Below are 22,340 nucleotides of genomic sequence, written 5' to 3'. Positions count from 1 at the left end.
GCCTTCATGGCATTTACGATCATTAGGAAGAACGTGAAACTCAATCAAAGAATCCCTCAAATGAATGTACGAACAACAAACACTGTCTTTCTGTGCCAGAGGGGAGAGTGGTACGAGTGAGCTGGGTGAAGGCAGAAGAGCAGCACGTGAAAGAAACAGAGGAGCAAGGAAGTGGAGACAGCGTGTTGGGGCAGGCGGAGGGAGGGACCAGACTCCACAGGGCTCCAAGGCCATGGTCAGGAATCTGAATGTATTTGGAGGGACTGGGAAGCCACGGAAGGGTTTTAAGGAGTGACGTGGTCTGTACCAATCACCTGGGGGCCTTGTCCAAAGCAGTTTTTAGCACAGGGGATTTTCAGAGCAGTGAAAAGACTCCGTATGATGCTACAATGATGGATACATGTCATTTTATGTTTGTGAAAACCCACTGAATGTATAGTGTCAAGAATGATCCCTAAAGGAAACTGCAGACTTTGGGTGGTAATGAGGTGTTAATGTAGATTCATTGATTGTCACAAATGTACCCTCTGGCATAGGATGTGGATGGTAAGGGAAGCTGTGTGCGTGGAGGGGATGGAGTATATGGGAACTCTCTGTACTTTCCATTCATTTTGCTGTGAACCTAAAATGCTCCAAAATAAAGTCTGTATATTTTTGAAAAATACAGTTTCGGCTGAGGTGGGCCAGGGAGGGGCCTAGGATTCTGCATTTCTAACAAGGACTCAGGTGATGCCGATGCTCTTGGGCCACAGGCCTTCCGTTTGGGTAGCAAAGCTCCGAAATGATGTTTTAAAAAAGAAGTGTTGCTAAAGCACGAAGAGCGGCTTGTAGGGCTGCCGGAGTGATGGTGTAGAACCTGTCAGCAGGCTGTGTCGGACAGCTTTGATGAAGAGACTGGAGTCGGGGCGGGGCCGGGGGATTGGAGAGTGTGTGTGCTGTGGCGTCAGGGAGCGGCTGGGAGCTGTGGATGGCCCGCAGGAGGCAAGGCTGAGTGCGATCACGGAGGCCCTGGCTTCCGGGAAAGGCATTTGCCACACACCCTGCTCTCCTGGTTCCGGCCAGGAAGCTGCATAACCAACTTGTTCAAGGTTATGATTCTAATGTGCAGCAGATGGAGCCAGATCTCATCTCCTAATGCCTAGCCCGCCCCCATCCGCAGGTTGGCCATTGCTGCCCAGGACAGGGGACCACTTTGTCCTGAGACGGGAGGGGCTGGCCAAACCCCTGTCCACTTCTGGTTGGGTCTGTGGAGGCAAAACACTGGACTCGTGGACTCCAGAAACTGGCAGTTATAAGGCGGAGAGGGTCTAACCGGGTGGCTCTCGGAGGGGCCGGCACGGGCAGCTTTCTCTCAGAGGTGGGGTGTTTTCCGGGAAGCACAGCTCCAAGGGAGGGGAGAGGCCTTTGGTAGGAGTGGGCCAGGGACACAGAAGCGGTGTTGCCTGTAAGTCTATGGCATGAGGAAGACTGAGCCAGAGGGAAAAGAATGCCCTCAGAGTGCCACAGGGACTCTTCCTGTCGTCGGGTACTATCTGAACGCTGCTGGCCAAGGGCTCCTATGAGCCGCGGTTCTGGCTGGGACAACGCTGATATTCAAAGTCCCTGAGCCTTTTCAAGATTTAAGTACCATTTGGAGATGCAAAGGATCAGATTTATACAGAGCGTACAGGCTGGGTCTCAAGAGGAGAGAAAGTCAGGAGTGATGCAAAAATCAGGTGACAGTTCTCAAATCTGTCAGCCGCTGGAGAGCAGACACTTACCCTGCTTGTGTTCCTGGCACCAAGCCCAAGGCCGACACAAGCCCCATGGCTGGCTGGTTCACCTCATGAAGAGCACTTAGCAGTGTCCCAAAGGGTCACTGCCTTTGGAAGGATATACACAGACCATTAACAGTAAATCTCTAGATGGTGGGATTATAGATGACTTTTATGCTTTTCTGTATTTACCATTCTTTCTATAAATTTAATGTATGTCTCCTTTAGAGTCAGGAAACCCCTTTATTTATTTATTTATTCTTAGTATTTTTCTAAAGATTTTTATTTGTTTATTTGAGAGAGAGAGCACATGCACATGAGAGAGAGCACAAGTGGGAGGGGGAAGGGCAGAGGGAGAAGCAGACTCCCCGCTGAGCAGGGGGCCAGATGTGGGGAGATCCCAGGACCCTGAGATCATGACCTGAGCTGAAGGCAGATGCTTAACCACCTGACCTACCCAGGCGCCCCGAGAACACCTTTATTTAAAAAGCATACTTAAGTCCCAGTGAGATTGTATACATCACAGCACGTGGGGACTTAAGCTATTCTGCCCAGCTCTGGATACTTGGCTCAGTCCGGATGTCAGCCAGTTACCACGGTGATTCTGGCCTCTCCTGGGTGTGGTTCAACAAATCACGTGCTATGAATGACAGGAACAGCCCCATTTAAAAATCTGTATAGTGTTTTACAGTTAACTAAGCACTTTTACATCTGGGTATCATACAATCCCCGTGATAATTTGTGAAATTTTAGGGGAGAACGTATTATGCCTATTTTGCAGAAATTCCCAAGGAACCAACTTGTTCAAGGTTATGATTCTAATGTGCAGCAGATGGAGCCAGATCTCATCTCCTAATGCCTAGCCATGCATTCAGCCAATAGTTACTGAGGACCTACTATGGGCCAGTCCCTGTCCTAGATTCTGCAGATACAGCAATGAACTAAACAGATAAAGCCCCAGCTCTCATAGCCTCAAAAGTAAGCTGGAAACAAACTTGAAGAGAAATAAATCAGGGCAAGGGACTAATGAGCAGCAGGATGGATGGGGTCTGGGAGGAAGGTGCTGGTTAGGGAGAGTTGGAGAAGAGATCTCTGACAAAGGGGGACCAGAGCAGAAACCCGAGAGAAGCAAGGAACTGAGCTGTGTGGCTGTCTGGGGAAGGCATTGGTACCTGGCACCTGCCAAGGTCTGTGGGGGCGTCTCATGTGCGTCACCTCACAGAATCCTCATGCCCACTTTGTTAGGTAAGTGTGCTCTGCTCATCTGTAAAATGGTTAAGCAAGGTCAAAGTTCAACTAGGTTTTAGGCAGTAATGCTCAGAATTCAGGTACCCGACTCTCCCCTCCAAAGCCATTGAAGCAGACAAAGCACTTCAGACCTTTCAGTTGTCTGCATGCAGCAGGCCCGAGTATGGAAGCCACGTCTCTGGAATTTCCAAATTGCTCAGAAGATTTTTGGTTCCTCTTTTCAGTCCGGTTCTTCTTCAGCATGAGTGTGTGGCGAGAGGATTTCACATAGGAACATTAAGGATCCCATTGATGGTTACTGACCTTTAGAGGGACACCCACGCTTCTCCTCAGACGGCTGGACAAAAACTCCTTAAGAGTCATCATTGAAAGTAGCTCATTTTCAGTTCAGATTCCTCTTTTGCTAATGTCACATGTCAAACTCGGTTAGAAATCCTGGATTCTTTTTGGGTGGGAACAAACAGATCATAGGGAAAGATCCTATTTGGAATCCCAGATGAATGAGCTGCTTTCTGTCATGGTATCTGGCCCGTGGCAAGACCAGAGTCCTGAGTACCTGACATAACCCCTGAGTGCAATGGAAGGACCAGAGGGTAAAAGTTGGGAGCAAGAGTTGGGAAAGAGAGGAAAGGAAAGTCTCAGAGAAGACTTGCTATGTATTAGGGACTTTCCATGTATATCATTTAATTGAATTTAATTTTACAATGATCCTGGGAGGCAGGTATCATACCCTTTTTACAGATGAGGAAATGGATTTATTAGCAGGTGGCTGAGCTGGGACTAGAATCCAAGTCAATAGGAACCCATAGTTTATGCTCCTTACACCTATGAGTTTGCTTCTGCTGTATCTTTTTAAAGAGAGCTCAGGTTATTTAGCTATTATATGCTCCCCTCAAGTGTATCTTTTCATTTCTTCCCCCTTTTTCAGATATGTTCCTTAAAGCTGGGGTTGGCAGTGTTCAGCACAATTGCCAAAAGGGGTTCCTTAGATCATTCTGAGTTACTTCATCCTGCTATGAAGATACCTGCCATCACAAAACTCTCTTCCTAATGCTGTGGGGGGCCCATATCCAGTCTAATGAAGGCCTGAAGAGTGGCTCTTGAAATAGAGAGGTGTTAGTGCTCCATGATCCTGTTGTCTGAGGAGAGAGAGAGAGACTAGAGACTCGATCCTTAGATAGCAACCCCCGCCTCCCGCCCAGGGGAGGCTGTGTGGCTCTGGGAGATAATACATAATAGCATTGGTGGGGGAGGCAGTGGCTAGTTGTGAAAGAGCTTGGGCTTAGGGGATCTGCTTGTAGGTCAAGCCCAGCATAGGAGGAATGATAAAAAAAAAAAAAATCAGAAAACACAGCCTGACAGGGGAATTTGGTGCTACTGATAAATGCTTAGGAGCTAACAAAAAGATGGAGCTTGGATACTGAAATGTTGCTAATCCTGGAATACACTGATGGGAAAATGGGCAGAATGTTTTAAATGGGACCCTTTTATAGGGCTGCTGTTGCATGGATTGCAGATAGCTGAAAGAGATGGGGACCGGATATAGATCATTTAGGGTCGCTGAAGAGAAATAGTCTGGAGGTGTAAACTACACTTTGTCTGGTGAGGATGAGGGGAGTCAATTCAGCCTGAAGTTATGAGGTCAGTCCAGGCCTGGAAAGAAAAGGACTCTGTTTCGCAAAGCAAAAAAGCTCAACAGTGGGGTCCAGCTGGGGTGTGGGCAGTGTTGGCCCACTTACCCTGTAACTGGGGCCTAAAGTTGGGGAAACCAGTAAACAAGGAGAGTGGCTTGAAAGGTCTGCCCCAGAAAGTGTAGAGCTGGGACAACTTCTTTTCCTGGGCTTAGTTTCCTCATCTATAAATAAGAACACCAAAATGAATGAACATGGAAGTCCCTTCAAGATCTCACATTCCGATGACTTTCATATCCCCATCAGGCTGAGTACATTGTCTACCCATAGTTGGCATTCATATGCTAGGTCTCCTAAAGTCCTCCTGCTTGTGGGACTAGTGGACCTTCTCCCTCACTGGCAATCGACAGATGAATTGAAAAGAAAATGTGGTATATACATACAATGGAATATTATTATCATTATCTTATTATTCCTTAAAAAGGAAGGAGATTCTGGCACATGCTGAGACATGGATGAACCTTGAGGACACCATGCTAAGTGAAATAAGCCAATCACAAGAAGAAAACACTCTATGATTCATTATATGCAGTATCTAAAGTAGTCAGACTCATAGAAACAGAACATTGAGTGGTGGTTACCAAGGAGGTAGGGGGGTAAAGAAAGGAGAGTTGTGTAATGCATACAGAGTTCCAGATTTGCAAGATAAAAAGTTCTGGAGATCTATTTCCCAACAATGTGAATATACTTAACACTACTGAACTGTACACTTAAAAATGGTTAAGATGGTATATTTTTACATTTTTTTAACCACCATAGAAAAAAAGAGAGAGAAAAGCACTGGGGACCAAAATTATAAGTGACTCTGAATTCCTGCTTCTGCAGGAGGCTATATTTAATAGAAAATCTTCTGTTTGCCTCTCCTTAGGCATCATCCAGGTGAACAAGACAGTGAAAGAAGTAGCAGTACTATCCTGTGATTACAACATTTCCACTGAAGAACTGATGGAAGTTCGAATCTATTGGCAAAAGGATGATGAAATGGTGTTGGCCATCATGTCTGGAAAAGAGCAAGTGTGGTCCAAGTATGAGAATCGCACCTTCACTGACTTCACCAAGAACCTCTCCATTGTGATCCTGGCTCTGCGCCTGTCGGACAATGGCAAATACACCTGTATCGTTCAAAAGATTGAAAAAGGCTCTTACAAAGTGAAACACATGACTTCAGTGATGTTATTGGTCAGAGGTCAGTGGGATTTTTCTGATTTACCATAAGCTGGCAGACTCTTGATGCCCTTAAAGACTACTCCTATTGATTTAGTTGAAAATTTTACCAAAGAGGGATGTATCTTCATTTAGGGTTAAGTAAGTCTGTAGTTTTACAATAAACCCTAACTGATTTCTCAAGACATCCTGGAAATATCTATTAGTGTGCGTTTCTTGCATTTTGACAATCCAGATTCATGACAGTCATCCTGAGGCACTAGAATGACCTAACGTGCCTTCTGAATCATAAGGGGACACACTTGATTTGATGTAGCTGAACTATTAACTGCACTTGATCCAATAATATATTCTTGTGAAAGTATATTGAAAGGTATAAGAACAATGCAGGCAGAGATATTTTTCAAGTAGTATTTGAATGCCTATTACTATGGCTATTGTACGATTTATATTTATTATTATATTTGAAGCTCTCATCTAATGGGCATTCCTACAAAGTTAGATGTTAGAGGACTGGATGCATAATTTATGTGACAGGGAAGAAAATTAATTCATAAATCAAAGCTCTACTTCTACATATCCTGTGAAGGCAAGCATTTCTTGGGTAGGAAGGAGGCTTGCATTTATCACAGGTGACAGTACTAGAAGATACTAATATAGCCTGAGCTCCTTGCTGAGAAATGATAGCCCTTGACCTTTCCGCCATACTTGAAATTCAGCCACGTTTTTATTTCTTCCTGGACACTTGGGCCTTTAGTGGAAACCGAACCTATTACTTAATAAGAGATAATCATTTACCCTGCTAACAAATAATGTAAGTGGATCCTTGGTGAATTCTTCACTATTCTTCCCTGCTCTGTTCTCCAGCTGTGTTGAATCTTCCACTTCAGCATCCAAATCACACCTAAAGCTTAGGAGGTAAGCCAGTTACATGGGATTACCTTAAACCTCCCTCTGTGTATTCCCTTCTCATGGAGAGAGCAATGATTATATGGTGGTTTTAGGGGTTCTACCAGGCCCACTTTCTCCGAAGTTCTGACCTGCACTGATTCCTAGAATTCCCACCATTATTGCTTCTCCTGCCAGTTTCAGCACTGTTCTCCCTACAAGATCTCTGTTAAAAATGAAAATGTGTTACCTGGGGGAGGTGGCACCACAAACATATTAACTTGTAGTAGTTAATTACGTTAGATATAGTCAGTCCTGTCACAGAATGCCCGAAGGGAAGTAGATGCAGGACTATATACATTTTGATAGGAAGATAATAAAACCCAAGAGGGAGAAGAGGCAGAATTTCAGGAAGGGCAAGCCCTAGTAGCAGACCACAGCAGGAGACCAGGGACAGCTCAAAAGGCAACACAAGAGTGCTGGGGGCCTCAAAAGGGCCCGGAGGGGCAGGGCACCAAAGTCAGATGAGTGAAGACAAAAAGGGAAACTTTTCATTTGACTCAGAACCAATCAATTCTGATTTTTCCATTTGCATCAGTTACAACAGTGCTTCTCTTATATTAAGGTTCCTATGAATCACTAGAGGATCTTGTTAAAATGCAGATTCAGATTCAGTAGGTGTGGGGTTGGATCTTCGATTTGGAACTAACAGATCACCAGGTGATTCCTGTACGTACAGCTGCTGAGGACCACAGTTTGAGAAACAAGACATTAAATCATTTATTTGACTAGGATGACTAGCTGTCCCATTTTGCCCAGGACTTAGAGGTTTCCTCAGACACCTGAGACTTTCCCAGGTTTGGCACTGAACAAGTTGGTCTCTCTACATTTTTTTTTTTTTTAAGATTTTATTTATTTATTTGAGAGACAGAGAATGAGAGGGAGCACATGAGAGGGGGTAGGGTCAGAGGGAGAAGCAGACTCCCCGCCGAACAGGGAGCACGACGCGGGACTCGATCCAGGGACTCCAGGATCATGACCTGAGCCGAAGGCAGTCGCTTAACCAACTGAGCCACCCAGGCGCCCTGGTCTCTCTACATTTGCCTATGATTGCAAGATGATATAATATTGGCATCGCAGTATCTAAAAGCCTCTCCATTAACCAGCATTTGGGGAACTAGCTATACTAGTTAACAGATTAACTAGGGTAATGGATGTTTACCTTTCTAACACATGTGCACCTCTTCCTTTCCTAATGAGATTATTTTTACCCTACCCATTCAGAATGGTGAAAACGTGGGTTAATGCATTAAAACGAGATACAAAGGAATACTTTTTTTTAAGTTTTTTTTTTTTTTTAATTTGACAGAGAGAGACACAGCAAGAGAGGGAACACAAGCAGGGGGAGTGGGAGAGGGAGAGGCAGGCTTCCCGCTGAGCAGAGAGCCCGATGTGGGGCTTGATCCCAGGACCCTGGGATCATGACCCGAGCCGAAGGCAGATGCCTAAGGACTAAGCCACCCAGTTATTATCCTAAAGGAATAATTTTTTGATGGTTCACAGTCTTGCAAGGACTTAGGTGCTGTTACTTGAGATGGATCACCTCACTGAAGGGATAGAAGACAGCTGAGTCTGTGCTAAGGCTAGCCAGACCTTGCAAAGATGGTTTCTAATATACAGAATATTGTCAATGTTCTTGTGGTTAAGTATCTCTCAGAAAAGCAGAGCACAGAAATGAACATGAATCATAATTTGGGATATGGGTTACTTGGATTTGTTATTCCAGGTTATAACACATAACATTGATGTTGTAAGAAACAAAGGGAATATTCGTTGTTATTTTTAAGATTTTATTTTGTGGGCCTTGAACTCACAACCCCGAGATCAAGAGTTGCACGCTCCACTGACTGAGCCAGCCAGGAGCCCTACAAAAGGAATATTCTTGATGTCGGCTACTGTTATAATTTTCTGATCTTATAAGATAAATTGCAGGAGTAGGAAATGTCAACTAAAAATGGCTCAGGAAAATGTCAAACTTAATTTAGAAACAGGGTTGATGCAAAAAAGAAGACTTCACCTCCTACCAAATGCAAGTTTTTCCTTTTCCTAGCAGTTATAATCACTTGTCATAACTTCCCCTTTCTCGGGGGCGCTACTGGGTGGTTTTGGAAGTTTTCACTGGGCAACTTGATTTAAATGAGGGAGCTCATCCAAGAGAGTACAAATTTAAGACCCACATAACTCCATCTATTAACTGATATGCTATGTGTCAGGCCCTGTGCTTCATGATTTATATTAATGATGTCATTTAATTCTTAGAACCCTGGAATGCCGGTATTATTATCCCCATCTTAGAGATGAGCCAACTAAAACAGAAAGTGGTGAAGTAATTGGCCCCAGGGCTAAAGGCAAAACTGGTTTTAAAACCTGCTGTTGGATCTTGGCCAGCCTGTTCCTTAAAGGAAATCTTTATTAATTATGTATGTATGGTTCCCAAATGTTCTTTTAAAAAACTCCAACTTTCTAGAGAAGCACAATCCTCATGAGTGGCTTCAGCTTTACATCATACATTTTGTATTAAAAGAAAATCCAAGTGGTACAATTTGTTTACACTATGATGCTTTCTAAATAAACTCTTAAAAACAACAACAACAACAACAACAACCTGCTGTTGATGACCATTATGCTATACTATGTCTCTCTGTGGAACCCCGAATTGTGAAAAGAAATCTAACTGTATGGGATGAAGTATGCGGGGCTTGGTTCCCACACTCAGGCTGAGAAGTATACATTTCTTTAGGCCTAAGACAAAGGGAGAATATGGGTTAGAGAGCTTTGTCCTGTGTTCTCTGCAGTCATTACACTATGCTTTGCTTTGTATATACTTTAGTATCTTATTGGGGGTCAACTATACAAATGCAGGAATGCCTCAAGCATCTTGGAGGAATGCTAGGAAGGTCCCTGTGTCCTTGTGATGCATATCAGAATAGCAAGGGAGTCAGTAAAGTAAAGTGGTTGAGATTACAGACTCAATATTGTACAATTTGGACAGAGGTTTATCTTATTAAAGACTACTTTTGAAAATTCAGTAAGGGAATGCTAAAGAAAATTTAGAGTAGTGGTTATCTCAAGTGTGGGAAATGGGGAGACAACAAAGGTGAGACCATACAAGTAGATTTACATAAGTTACAGTCAATGTGCTGGCTCTCAAGTTGGATGGTGGTTTCACAGGTGTTTTTTGTAGTATTAACTCATAAATAGATAAATAAGAGAGCCACTTTGTATACCTCAAATATTAGGAAGAAAGGGAAGAAAAGAAAGGCAGGAAAGGAAAGGAAAAAAAAAGCAGGCAAGGGAAGAAAAGAGAAGGAAAGAGAAGGTTCTGGTATCAGAAAACCTTGAATTCACATCCCAGTTTTGCCACTTACTCATGATTTCTCTCAACCTCAATTTGATTATTTATAAAATGGAAATCATATTAGGTTAAGTCAAATGAAATTGCTGATATTTGACCTTTCTTGACATACACCTGCCTCATAGGGTTGTTGTAAAGATTAAATGAGGTAGTATCTAAGACCTAACAAACATTAAGAGCTCAGTAAATGGGGGCACCTGGGTGGCTCAGTTGGTTAAGCGACTGCCTTCGGCTCAGGTCATGATCCTGGAGTCCCAGGATCGAGTCCCACATCAGGCTCCCTGCTCAGTGGGGAGTCTGCTTCTCCCTCTGATGCTCCCCCCTCTCATGCTCTCTCTCTCTCTCATTCTCTCGCTCAAATAAATAAATAAAATCTTTAAAAAAAAAAAAGAGCTCAGTAAATGTTGTCTATTATTTTTCTCTTCATCTCTTACAAATGCAAAATACTATGTCAGTATTTATTCACATAGATCTACTTCTTTCTATAAGTGTCCTCCTACCTCCATCAAAAGTGATGAAGAATCGGGGTGCCCGGCTGGCTCAGTTGGAAGAAGAGCATGTGGCTCCTGATCTCAGGGCCATGAGTTGGAGCCCCACATTGGGTGTAGAGATTACTTAAATAAATAAAAATCTTAAAAAAAAAAAAGTAATGAAGAATTGATATACCCAATTCAAACCAAAGTTGATCTTTGGATTATACATAACTATTAATGATTTATGAGACATTGCAAATTATATCTCATTTTATTATTCTTATTAAAGCTAATTTATTAAAAAAAAAAAAAAACCTCACCCCCCCCCCACCGCACAAATACATAATGATATGTACTTATATCTTTGTTCTTTTTTCAGCTGACTTTCCTGTCCCTAGTATAACTGACCTTGGAAATCCATCCCGTAACATCAAAAGGATAATGTGTTCAACCTCTGGAGGTTTTCCAAAGCCTCACCTCTCCTGGTTAGAAAATGAAGAAGAATTAAATGCCATCAACACAACAGTTTCCCAAGATCCTGGAACTGAGCTCTACACTATCAGCAGTGAACTGGATTTCAATATAACAAACAACCATAGCTTTGTGTGCCTTGTCAAGTATGGAGACTTAGCAGTATCACAGATCTTCAACTGGCAAAAATGTAAGTAACATTCTTCTGGGGAGTTTCTACTGTGTAAAATCTAAAAAGAAAGTAACTCAGCCAGATCCATTTTAGAATCGTGTATATTGACTTTGATAGCATTTCTTGTATTTTTAGACCCACAAATGATGATGAAGTGATATTGTGACTTGTTAAGATCACTGTACAAGGTGTGAGCATGTTACTAGACTTATTTTCTTTTTTTTTTTAAGATTTTTATTTATTTATTTGACAGAGAGAGACACAGCGACAGAGGGAACACAAGCAGGGGGAGTGGGAGAGGGAGAAGCAGGCTTCCCACAGAGCAGGGAGCCCGATGTGGGGCTCGATCCCAGGACCCCGGGATCATGCCCTGAGCCGAAGGCAGCCGCTTAATGACTGAGCCACCCAGGCGCCCTAATTTTATTTTCTTTAATAAATTTTCTAAAATTGAGACATTCAAATAAGTGCTGTCCCTCAAGTAGTCATCTTGGGAAGTTACTGTAACAATATTGTTGATATTGAAAGCACTAAAATTTGTCCTTCTTTGGACTTACCCTTGGGGCTTTGGTACTTTCTTTTTTGGGCACCTCCTTCCCATTGTCCCATGGCATCAAATCATTGCCTTTTGTGGGTGAATGTGCCTTTTAAGAGCTACTGGTTCATTCACAACTAAGTCTGGTAAAGAAGGTAAATGACAAACTACTTGAAGACAATGCCTGAAAATAGAGGTCGTTTTTGCCCAAATACGATGACCTTCAAATACTTTACCCTTTAGCTCGTAAACTTACAGAATTTTGTCCCCAAGAGGTGAAATCATTTGAAAATGTAAAATGGAATAAGTTGGGCTTCTATAAATTTATGCATGTTAAACCCATAATGGGTTATTACAGAACTCAGATACTTAAAATAAGTGTCTAACTTGTATGGCTGATTGTATGGAAGATAATCAGGCCTCTCTCTCATGCCCCAGGCCCGCTTTTAACAGCACATTTTATGGCTGCGTGGTAATAAGCAATATACTGAATTTGATATATAATGGCACATAGATATATAGTATAATACAGAATGTATAGCATGTCTTCCTCTTGTAGTAGAGGAGGTATTTTAGATGGTTTAGTAGCTCATTCTAGTGAATGATTTACTCTAGATCTTTCCATCTTGAAGTGGACTCGTTCATTATTTTCTTCAATAGGTAATGAGATAAAATTTCCTGGGAACATTAGTTCAAATACAAACAAAATTTTGACATGATTTTATTAATAGTCCAAATTAATTTCTTTCAGTCATCTTTTATGTGTTCTAAGATTTCATAAAAATGAGGTTTGAGTTATATAGTTTATTAATTTATTGTGACTAAGGTAGAGATTAGCACACAAAGCAGTAAGAGCAGCTTCAATCATCTTATTTTGGACATTATATTTGGAATATGAGTGTATATGATATTTTAGGACAGGAATTGGCAAATACTTTCAGAAAAGGGCCAGGTAGTAAATATTTTAGTTTTTGTAGGTCAGATGATCATTGGCAACAACTCAGTTTTGCTGTTATAACCTGGAAGCTGCCATAAACAAGACATAAATGAAGGATATGGCTGTGTTCCAGCAAAATTTTAAAGAGGCAGTAGGCCAGGTTTGGTCTGTGTACTGTAGTTTGCTAACTTGCAGGAAACAGAATGTAGCCCATTTAAATAAAAGGAGGGAGCTCTTATTTAAAGATGATTTAGACTGTCCAGCTTTAATCTTTTCTCTGATATGCCTTCTCTCAATTCTTCCCTCATGCTAAGGATGAACAGTATCCCTTTTCGGTCTAATGAAAAATACTAGCTCTTTGCCCTACATTTACAACAATTAATGGAAAGATGATTAAGTGTATGGGTTTATTCATTTCTTTGTTCATTCAATCTTTATTAAAGTAGTTATCAGATACCAAGCATCTTGCTAAGTACTAGTGTTGTCTTGATTGTCAGAGAGCTTTAGTGTATAAATACTTCAAATCTATTAATTGAACTGCAGGTATCTTTTTTTCCCCCCATTTTTTTTAAGGGCAAGGAGGGGCAGAGGGAGAGAAAGAGCGAGAATCTAAGACAGGCTCTACACCCATCACGGAGCACTACACAGGGCTTGATCTCAGATCTCACGACCCTGATATCCTGACCTGAGCCGAAATGAAGAGTCAGACGCTTAACTGCCTGAGCCAAAGAGGTGCCCCTGAACTGCAGGCATCATTTAGACTCTAAAGCAAATAATGCATTTATGGGTGGTCAAGGGCTGACTGCATAAACAAACAAAAATTAGGTGTACAGTTCCTAAAAATGTTACAAGTCAACGTGAGCAAAGCTTTACATAAATATTTTTATAATTTATCTTATGTAAAAATATTTATGTAAAGCTTTATATAAATGTATTTACGTAAAAATATTTATATAGGGGCACCTGGGTGGCTCAGTCAGTTAAGCGTTTGACTCTTGATTTCAGTTCAGGTCATGATCTCAGGGTTGAGAGATCAAGCCCCATGTCGGGCTCCATGCTGAGTGTGGAGCCTGCTTAAGATTCTCTCTCCCTCTCCCTCTGCCTCTCCCCCTACTCACACACACACACTCTCTCTCCCTCTCTAAAATAAATCAATAAAGTCTTTAAAAAATATATTTATGTAAAGCTTTATGTAAATACCCACTCTAAAAAAATCCCCCAATTTATTAATTAAACAGATTGGGTCCATGATTCTTTTAGCCTGGGCCTGCCAAACTGGTTAACCCTTGATATACTGGAAGGCACATATGTGTGTGGAAGGAGGTAAATCAGGGAGTCCCACTCATGGTGTAGCTCACAAGCTGTATGTGCCGATGTCCACACTTGCCTCTGTAATTAGGATTCTGGGTCTGTTCTGTGGTGCATTACTAGATTCCTACGTGGCATCATGACAGAGCCAGTTTGCTGCTACTAGTTCCTCCTTCTTTTTCTCAAACGTACATCCTCTTTCTAGGCTGAGTGAGGCTTGAGGATGAGTGAGGAGTGGGCTCTGAGAGGAAGCCAGGAGTGAGTCAGAACCTGTGGAACTTTTAGATTCCCAGGATAAGAGCAAGAGCCTCCCTGTCATTCTGGTCTGTAGAGGCCAATTCTGGTAATCACTCATCTTCATGCAATCCGGTGTTTTAGAGGAAAAGAAGAAACAAAACAAAACCCAACTTTCCCTAGTCTCTAAGTGGTAGGTGCACTAAAGTCAAATGTGCATTTTAGAATAATCACTGTGGCAGAATATGTAGGAATTATTAGAGCCTTGGAAACCAGAGGCAAAGGGACCAGTATGGAGATGACTAGGTGGGAGAGAAGAAAAACCCAAACTAAGGCAGTTGCTGCATGGGATTTTGGGAAAAGGAACCAACTGCAGAGGTATCCTGAATACAGAATAGAAAGTCCATGGGAACCTACTGGGAAGTGAGCACAAAAAGAAGGCTTCATTCTCATTTGGGTAACTATAGTGTTGCTCTTCGCTGAAATGGGAGAATATGGTTGGAAGATATGCTTTGGAAAGATTATAGTGAGTTCAGTTTAAATCAGGTGGAAATTCTGGCATCCAGCCATGTAGTCGGCAGTTGGAAATTGAAATTTGAAGTTCAGAAATACAGGAGGACAACAGGTGTTGGTGAGGATGCAAAGAAAGGGGAACCCTCTTGCACTGTTGGTGGGAATGCAAACTGGTGCAGCCACTCTAGAGAACAGTATGGAGGGTCCTCAAAAAGCTAAAAATAGAACTACCCTATGATCTAGCAATTGCACTGCTAGGTATTTACCCAAAGGATACAAAAATACACATTCTAAGGAGTACATGCATCCCGATGTTTATAGCAACATTATCAACAATAGCAAAACTATGGAAACAGCCCAAATGCCATCCACTGATAAGTGAATAAAGAAGATGTGGTGTACACATATGTATATATAGTAGACTACTACTCAGCCATCAAAAAGAATGAAATCTTGCCATTTGCAATGACGTGGATGGAGCTAGAATGTATTATGCTAAGCGAAGTAAGTCAGAAAAAGACAAATACCATATGATTTCACTCATGTGGAATTTAAGGAACAAAATGGATGAACATATGGGAGGGGGGAAGAGAAAGAGAGAGGAAAACAAATCATGAGAGACTTAACTATAGAGAACAAACTAAGGGTTGATGGATGGAAGTGGGTGGGGGGTGGGCTAGATGGGTGATGGGTATTAAAGAGGGCATTTGTTTTGATGAGTACTGGGTATTTTATGTAAATGATGAACCACTGAACTCTACTCCAGTGTTGAACTGTATGTCAACTAACTAGAATTTAAAAATAAACAACCCAGTAATTTTTTTGTGACAATGCCTGTGTAATACTTAAAGTAAATCAATCTGTAAATAAAATTTGCATTTTAAATAAAATGTGCTGTAAGGAAAAAAAATGAGATCAGAAATATGATATACAGATTTAGAAATCAGATGGTATTTTAAACCTAGGGTGTGGATGAGAGAAAAGGAAAAGGCATGACAGATCTAGAAAGAGAAAACTAAGGTATATCTAGAACATGATGTCAACTAATTATTAGTAATACATAGAAATATCAGCTATAAAAATTAGATATAAAGACAAGAACACTTTATTTTTTTAAAGATTTATTTATTATTTTTATTTTAGAAATAGAGAGTGTGTTGGGGTGCCTGGATGGCTCAGTTGTTAAGCGTCTGCCTTCGGCTCAGGTCATGATCTCAGGGTCCTGGGATCGAGCCCCGCATCGGGCTCCCTGCTCTGCGGGAAGCCTGCTTCTCTCTCTCCCCCTCCCCCTGCTTGTGTTCCCTCTCTTGCTGTGTCTCTCTCTGTCAAATAAATAAATAAAATCTTTAAAAAAAAAAAAGAAAAAAGAAATAGAGAGTATGTGCATGAGCTGGGGGAGGGGCAGAGGGGGAGAGAGAGAGAATCCTCAAGCAGACTCCCCACTGAATGCAGAGCCCCATGTGGGGCCCAGTCCCAGGTCTCCGAGGTCACAACCTGAGCCAAAACCAAGAGCCAGCTGCTTAACTGACTGAGCCACCCAGGCAACCCAAGACAAGAATACTTTTAAAGTATCTCCTTAGAATCTTTTTTATGCCAACTTAATTCAGTAAATGCGAAAGTTCAAAATCTTTTTTTCACATTTGATATCTGACATCTGGATATTAGTTGCCCACAAATACGTGTCTGATCAAAGAGTTATTCAAGAAAAATGCTAGCAGCTACTTAGTGGAGAGCTGAGCAGAGAAAGAAGTGAAAAATACTCTCTACAGTTGTGTAGATATAAGAGGTATAGAATCCTGCAGCTGGAAACACATTAGAGCTGACACTATTCTTTTCCCTCCACAGTTGAGCCACCCCCTCCTGATAATTCACTCCAGTTCTGGGTCATCCTAATCTCAGTAGTAAGTGGGATTGTTCTGATCACTGTCATTATAAGAAGCTGCCTAGCCCACAGTAAGTACTATCGTACTATCATTCTGACCTCAATTCCTGGAAGCCCAAACTCTATCGGTATGTGTCAGCAACCTTCCGAGGTTTTAGCCTAGGTTATAGCCTCTTCTCGTTTTATGGAAACCTTAGTGCATTCTTTACTTGTCTCACCAAGTTCTATTCATTCACTGGACAGACATTTCTTGGACACCTACTCTGTGTCCGGTTCTCTACTAGGCGCTGCCGTTACAAACATGAGGAATTAGTGACCTCAAGACACGTTCTAGTTTACTCCATTTATTTTTTCCCCTAACTTTTTATTTTCTTGGAGACACTGAGGCTTGCTAACTAATTTGAAAATATTTCTGATGCAAAGTGATATTCTAATCTTTGATTTTCAAGTGGAGGAAAGTCAGAAGGACAAGATTTGGGGTCAAGAAACATTTTCTTAAAGGAGGGTAAGATGCACTAATGACACTGAGAAATTACATAGTCACAGGTGATTTTTGCCAATTCTCAATTCCTTTGAATACATTTTTTGGTTGAAAGGTAAGGAGTGGTTGAGGAAAGAAGAAATATCTAGGATGTTTTTCCCTAGGAGTTCAAATTTTTGGCCTTATACATATGCTACCTTCCAACTCTGTAATTAAATGAAGAGGAACTGCTAGGCCAGAGCTGAGGCCATAGTCACCATGAAGGAGCACCAACCTTTCTTGGAGTAGAAACCATGTATATTGAGCAAAGAAAATTGGAAGACCAACATCTGATGATTTTCCCAAACTTCAGCACAAAAATTGTCAAAGCGCAGGGAAGTCACTAAGACTCTTTGCAACCAACAACTCAACCCACAGATAGGGTGAAGAAGTCTGGTGGGCTCAAGGATGTTTTTGATACAGACTGCCCAGCCTTACCCCTCTAGTTGAGGATCTCTTATTAACACTACTGACATTTAGGGCCAAATAATTCTTTGTTTTAGGGTTCATTCAATGCATTGTAGTGTATTTAGCAGTATCTCTAGGCTCTATTCACTATATGCCAATAGCACCCCTGCCCCCGTTGTGACAACCAAAAATGTCTCTATTACATTACAAATGTCCCAGGGCAGGGTGGGGGTGGGGGGTGCTGGGAAATCTCCCTGGTTTAAGAACCACTGATCTAGTTCTTAGCCAGTGAAGGCTTCCTGAAATATACGGACACAATTTAGGGGAAACTCACCTATCTAAATCTTTATTGTTTGTGCTTATCGTCAAGGACTTGCTGCAAGATGGAGAAGGGGAAAGACGAATGAGGAGGGCGTGGACATGGAAAAGATCACTCCTATCTACATAGGATCTGCCCAAGCATCCGTATGAGCAGAACATCTGGAGGTAGCTCCTCTAGCTCTTCTCTACCAGGGTGGAATATGTGAGATATTAGAAGGCACAGTGTTTTCTTCCTGTCTGGTACTCCAGATTTAAACCCTACCTCACCTTCTCAAAAACCTAATTCAGGTTACTCTAAACAGATGGTTGGAATCTCTTTCTCCCCACATGACTTGCTTATTGTTACCCCTTTCTTTGCTGTGCCATTCTGCCACATTGACATGTCACCCTCTTGTCAGTCAACTCAGTGTTTCATTATCTGTAAAATACCTTAAGTTCATCTTGAAGTAATATTCCTGGCCCAGCTGCTTATTCTGATCATTCCTTTTTGCCTATATCCCTCACTACTGATGGATGCAGATTAGGGTCACTTACTGGTCACTCTATACCACCTCAGTAACGTCCTCATTGGTCTCTCTGCCTCTAACAGAGTCATCCTACTAACCCAGTAACAGAGCCAGATTTTATAAAGAGTCATTTCTCCATGTCATTTTCCCACTCAGAAACTCAGAAGAGACCCCCAATGCCTATAGGAAAAGTTTTAAGACTTTAACTTTCCACATTTCAATTGATCTCTTCAGTATAAACATTCTCAGTTCTTTGAACTGTTCTCCACATAGTAGTTTTCCAGAAGCTTCATGTGAATACACTAGATGTCAACAAATGGAGTCCAAGACTTTAGATATGGTCTAATTCAACATACAATGGGACAATTAGTATCTGGGATCTAGAATGTTTTTTCTGTTAAGAAAGCCTTACACAGCAGCAGGGTTTTTGAGTCACACTATTAACTTACATCAATTTTGTGTTATCCTAAACTACCCAGGCCTTTTCATGTAAGAGAAACATTGGAATCCAAGAGACTCATACCAGGTCCAGGGTGGTTTATAGCCTCCATAAACAGTCCTTTTTGACTTATGAAGTTAGGGTGAGAAAGCACAGAAATGAGAGTCTGCAGAGTTACCTTAAAAAAAAAAAAAAAAAGGAAATGAAATATAACACCTGAGACTTAATAGGTTATGTTTTACAAAAGCATTATTTTATTATTTCATTTAGTCTTATAAAAGTCTCTGTGAGCAAGATCTTTATCTCCATTTTATATGAGAGAAACCCGAGGCTCCCTCCCAGAGGCTGTGATTTGCCTCGGGTCAGGCAGGCAAGGAGCAGAGCAGGACTCAAACTGGGTATGAAGCTCAGGTTCCTTTCATCATAGCAGGCCTATGCACATTTCCCCACAGCAGTCTCTATTTCCTGTTTTCAACTTCTTCAGGATGCCCTTTCCAGGATGTCCCCCTCAGTTCGGTGATTACCTTGAACTTCCTTGCCTTTGCTTGTTAACAGTCTTCTGCTCAGCCAGCTGATATGTCATACTGAAGCCAGGGGTCCAGTCTCCTAGTGGCCATCTTGTCCAGTTCAAGCAACTCTGCCTTTGAGCTGCTGGAGCGGTGCTCTCTAGCACATCACATTCCATCCTGGGTTTATTCTCACGTGCATGTCTTATATTCTTTACTGAGTTGTAGGCTTATTGAGAACAATCATGCCTGATAGATCTGTTTGCCTCACAGATAGAATATTACCTTGATCACTAACGTTTGGTTGTTTGATGATAGCTGGTGCTTAATATTTGCCTAATATTTCATGTAATAAAAATTGTCAGATTTGTCCTAAATTCTCCCATAATTTGGACTTCCCTTTATATTCTTTGGCCATCAAGATTAATATCTACAAATGTCACCTCAATTTGGGAGCACCTTTGTGATAAAAAATATAAAATTTTAAAATGGTTTCCTCCTTTGAGAATTTAGGGTTTGAAGTATTCGTTTAATTTTTTGTTTTCTCAGGTCCCACCTCCATCTTAGATTGACTTCTTCTTTGAATTTCCTCAGATGGCCAGGATTATCCCACCTTGTACTTCAAGTATGTTTTCTAGGAGCCTCTTCATTTCAGTGGCCCTGCAAAAAGTGACCAGAGGAATATGGTGGGGACATAAGTAGCTCTGGTAACCTTGGTCAAAGAATTTAGAAACAAAGAATTGTTCAGGCCTGGAAGAGACATTTGAAAACACTTGTCTCATTACTGACAAGGACATCAAGGCCCAGGGGGTGACCTGAATGATAAAGGCCTGAGCCAGAACTCAGATTTCCTGTCTCTGGTGCTCTTTTCCATTAGTCTGGCTCTGTGCTATTAACTGGTGTGTATATATATATATACACACACACCAGTCAAAATGCTTCTGGAAAAAGAATTTGTCCAATGTCAGGTCAACTTTTGAGACTTGATCTGATGCAACGCTGGAAGATTTTGTGTTGTTGTAAAAGGGAATCTGATGTTCATGTGTGGGTAGTATGCTGGTATGTATACCGATGTGAGAATGATGGAAACATTAGTGGTGTTAGCCAGTATTTCATTTTTCATTGTGCTCTCCTCTGTTGCTCTCCCACTTCTCCATCAGGTTCTGGAGAAAGTAGATCTATCCAAAACTGATATCCTGTGACATGTAAGATGAATGACTTATACACCTCAAAGCAATAGTCAGGATGGAGAGGGATAGGTTGGTTTAAAGAGTCATATCCTACTGGTTCATATTGGACTAATAATCTCCTTAAATGGCTTTATGCTAGTTTAACCTCATTTATAAAATATGAGAAGGTTCTCATTTAAAATGAGATAGGTTTTTATGGTGTATTATTAAACAGTAAGCTGTCCTTAGAAATCTATCGAGGTAATGGAAACAGCATTCCATAGGCCTTCCTTAGATCCCTAAAGTGGCTTTTCCTCCTTGGTATTTCTGATCCTTCTGACACCAGCAGAGAATTGAAAAGAAGGTGGCCAACTGCTGTTCCTGTGTTACTTGCTCATGACTCCTCTTTCTCTGAAGTTGTCTTCCACAACTCAATGGACCAGGAGGTGGACCTGACTTAAGCAGGAGCAATCAGACATTCTCATTTGAAAATTTCACAATGGACAGCAAGTTGACCAAGTTTCTCACATGTGGCTGGGTCTAAAACATTTAATTTTGGTAGCTATAAAGGGACCAGATTATGCTACATAGTCTAAGGAGCAGAAGTACACTTTTAAATGGTTGCTCTCAGAATAAAATCACTGAAGGAAATAAAAGTAGGAAACTGACAAGAACTTAAAGCAAAGAACAAAAAAAAAAAAGGGAATTGCTGCATTTAGTTAAATTAATAATCCTTAGACATCAAAAGGAGACCTCAAGTCATGAAATAGTACACACTTAAGAGACAGCTTATTTATACTTAAATTATATTACATTACTTATTACATTTGATAAATGTGTTAGTACTATTTTTTCAAACAGTTGTACTTCTGATATTTCTGTGATATGAATAAAATTATTTTTAAAACCAACCATCTAGTTTTCTAATTTCTAGTTGGAGAATTTAATCTATATGTGGATGTGAATAAAACAATAAACAGACTGACTAACTGCCAACTTGTCAGCAGTTTATGAATGGGATAATTAAGAAAAACATGCTTTATGGAGTGTGGTGATAACATGTAAATCATGTTAATAATATACTTGTGCAGAGGTTCTTCTATCCTTATAATTACTAATATCTGTTCTTCTATCTCTCATCCCCTGTGCTCCAGGGCATCGTGCTATGCTCCACATGCATCATTTCACTTAATACCCATTCTGAGGCAGATACTATTTCATTTGACAGAGGGGAAAACTGAGACCTAGTAAAATGGCTTTGCTATAGGTCACATGGCAGCAAAGCCACATGGCTGGGATGCTAAGCCAGCGATCTGCCTCCAGAGCCCATGATTTCAGCCACTGTATTACTCGGCTACACAAAACCAGCTCCTGAAAACAGTTACTTTCAGAGCAGGAACTAAAAACAGAGATCTAACACCAAAACAAAGCACTAGCAGTTTTTCCCCCTTAGTACACTTAACGCAGTTCATTCCACCCCTCCCCCGCCCTGCCCTTAGTAAAAGTTAAAATCTGCAGGATTGCAGATTCCTTCCTAAGGAGCAAGCTCCTGGAGTGTAGAGACTGTGTATCTATTCTAAGTAACTTCTGCATATTACAGCATAGACACTTTGTCATCAACACTAAGAGAGGAAACAAAGGCTCCTTTTTTTAGTAATGCTTATCTACTTATTGTTTGTTAAATTTATATTGTATTTCAAATAGTATAGGAATTACCTTATTTTATTTTTAAAGATTTTATTTATTTATTTGAGAGACGGCATGCGTGAGGAGGGAGGCGCAGAGAGGG

The 22,340-nt window shown here is 41.2% G+C and overlaps 1 protein-coding gene across 7 annotated transcripts in view; it reads left to right on the top strand.

The window, feature by feature from the left end:
- Nucleotides 1–20,520, top strand: part of CD80 (CD80 molecule) — a 36,842-nt gene extending 16,322 nt beyond the window's left edge. For all 7 annotated transcript variants that reach the window (XM_054504224.2, XM_054504223.2, XM_045902939.3 and 4 more), the window contains 5 exons: nt 5,562–5,879; nt 11,013–11,294; nt 16,646–16,753; nt 17,981–18,096; nt 19,932–20,520. In XM_054504224.2, the coding sequence (XP_054360199.1) occupies nt 5,562–5,879; nt 11,013–11,294; nt 16,646–16,753; nt 17,981–18,081 (809 nt within the window). In that variant the 3' untranslated portion in view covers nt 18,082–18,096; nt 19,932–20,520. The remainder of the gene's footprint in view (nt 1–5,561; nt 5,880–11,012; nt 11,295–16,645; nt 16,754–17,980; nt 18,097–19,931) is intronic.
- The last annotated feature ends 1,820 nt before the right edge of the window (nt 20,521–22,340 follow it).

The sequence above is a fragment of the Mirounga angustirostris genome, unplaced genomic scaffold, assembly GCF_029215605.1.
Source record: "Mirounga angustirostris isolate CCGP_5_RB_7025 unplaced genomic scaffold, mMirAng1.0.hap1 SCAF_1, whole genome shotgun sequence".
In the NCBI taxonomy this organism is placed as follows: Eukaryota; Metazoa; Chordata; class Mammalia; order Carnivora; family Phocidae; genus Mirounga; species Mirounga angustirostris.
The sequence above is the reverse complement of the archived record's forward strand: the minus strand, read 5'-3'. Positions and strand labels throughout refer to the sequence as shown.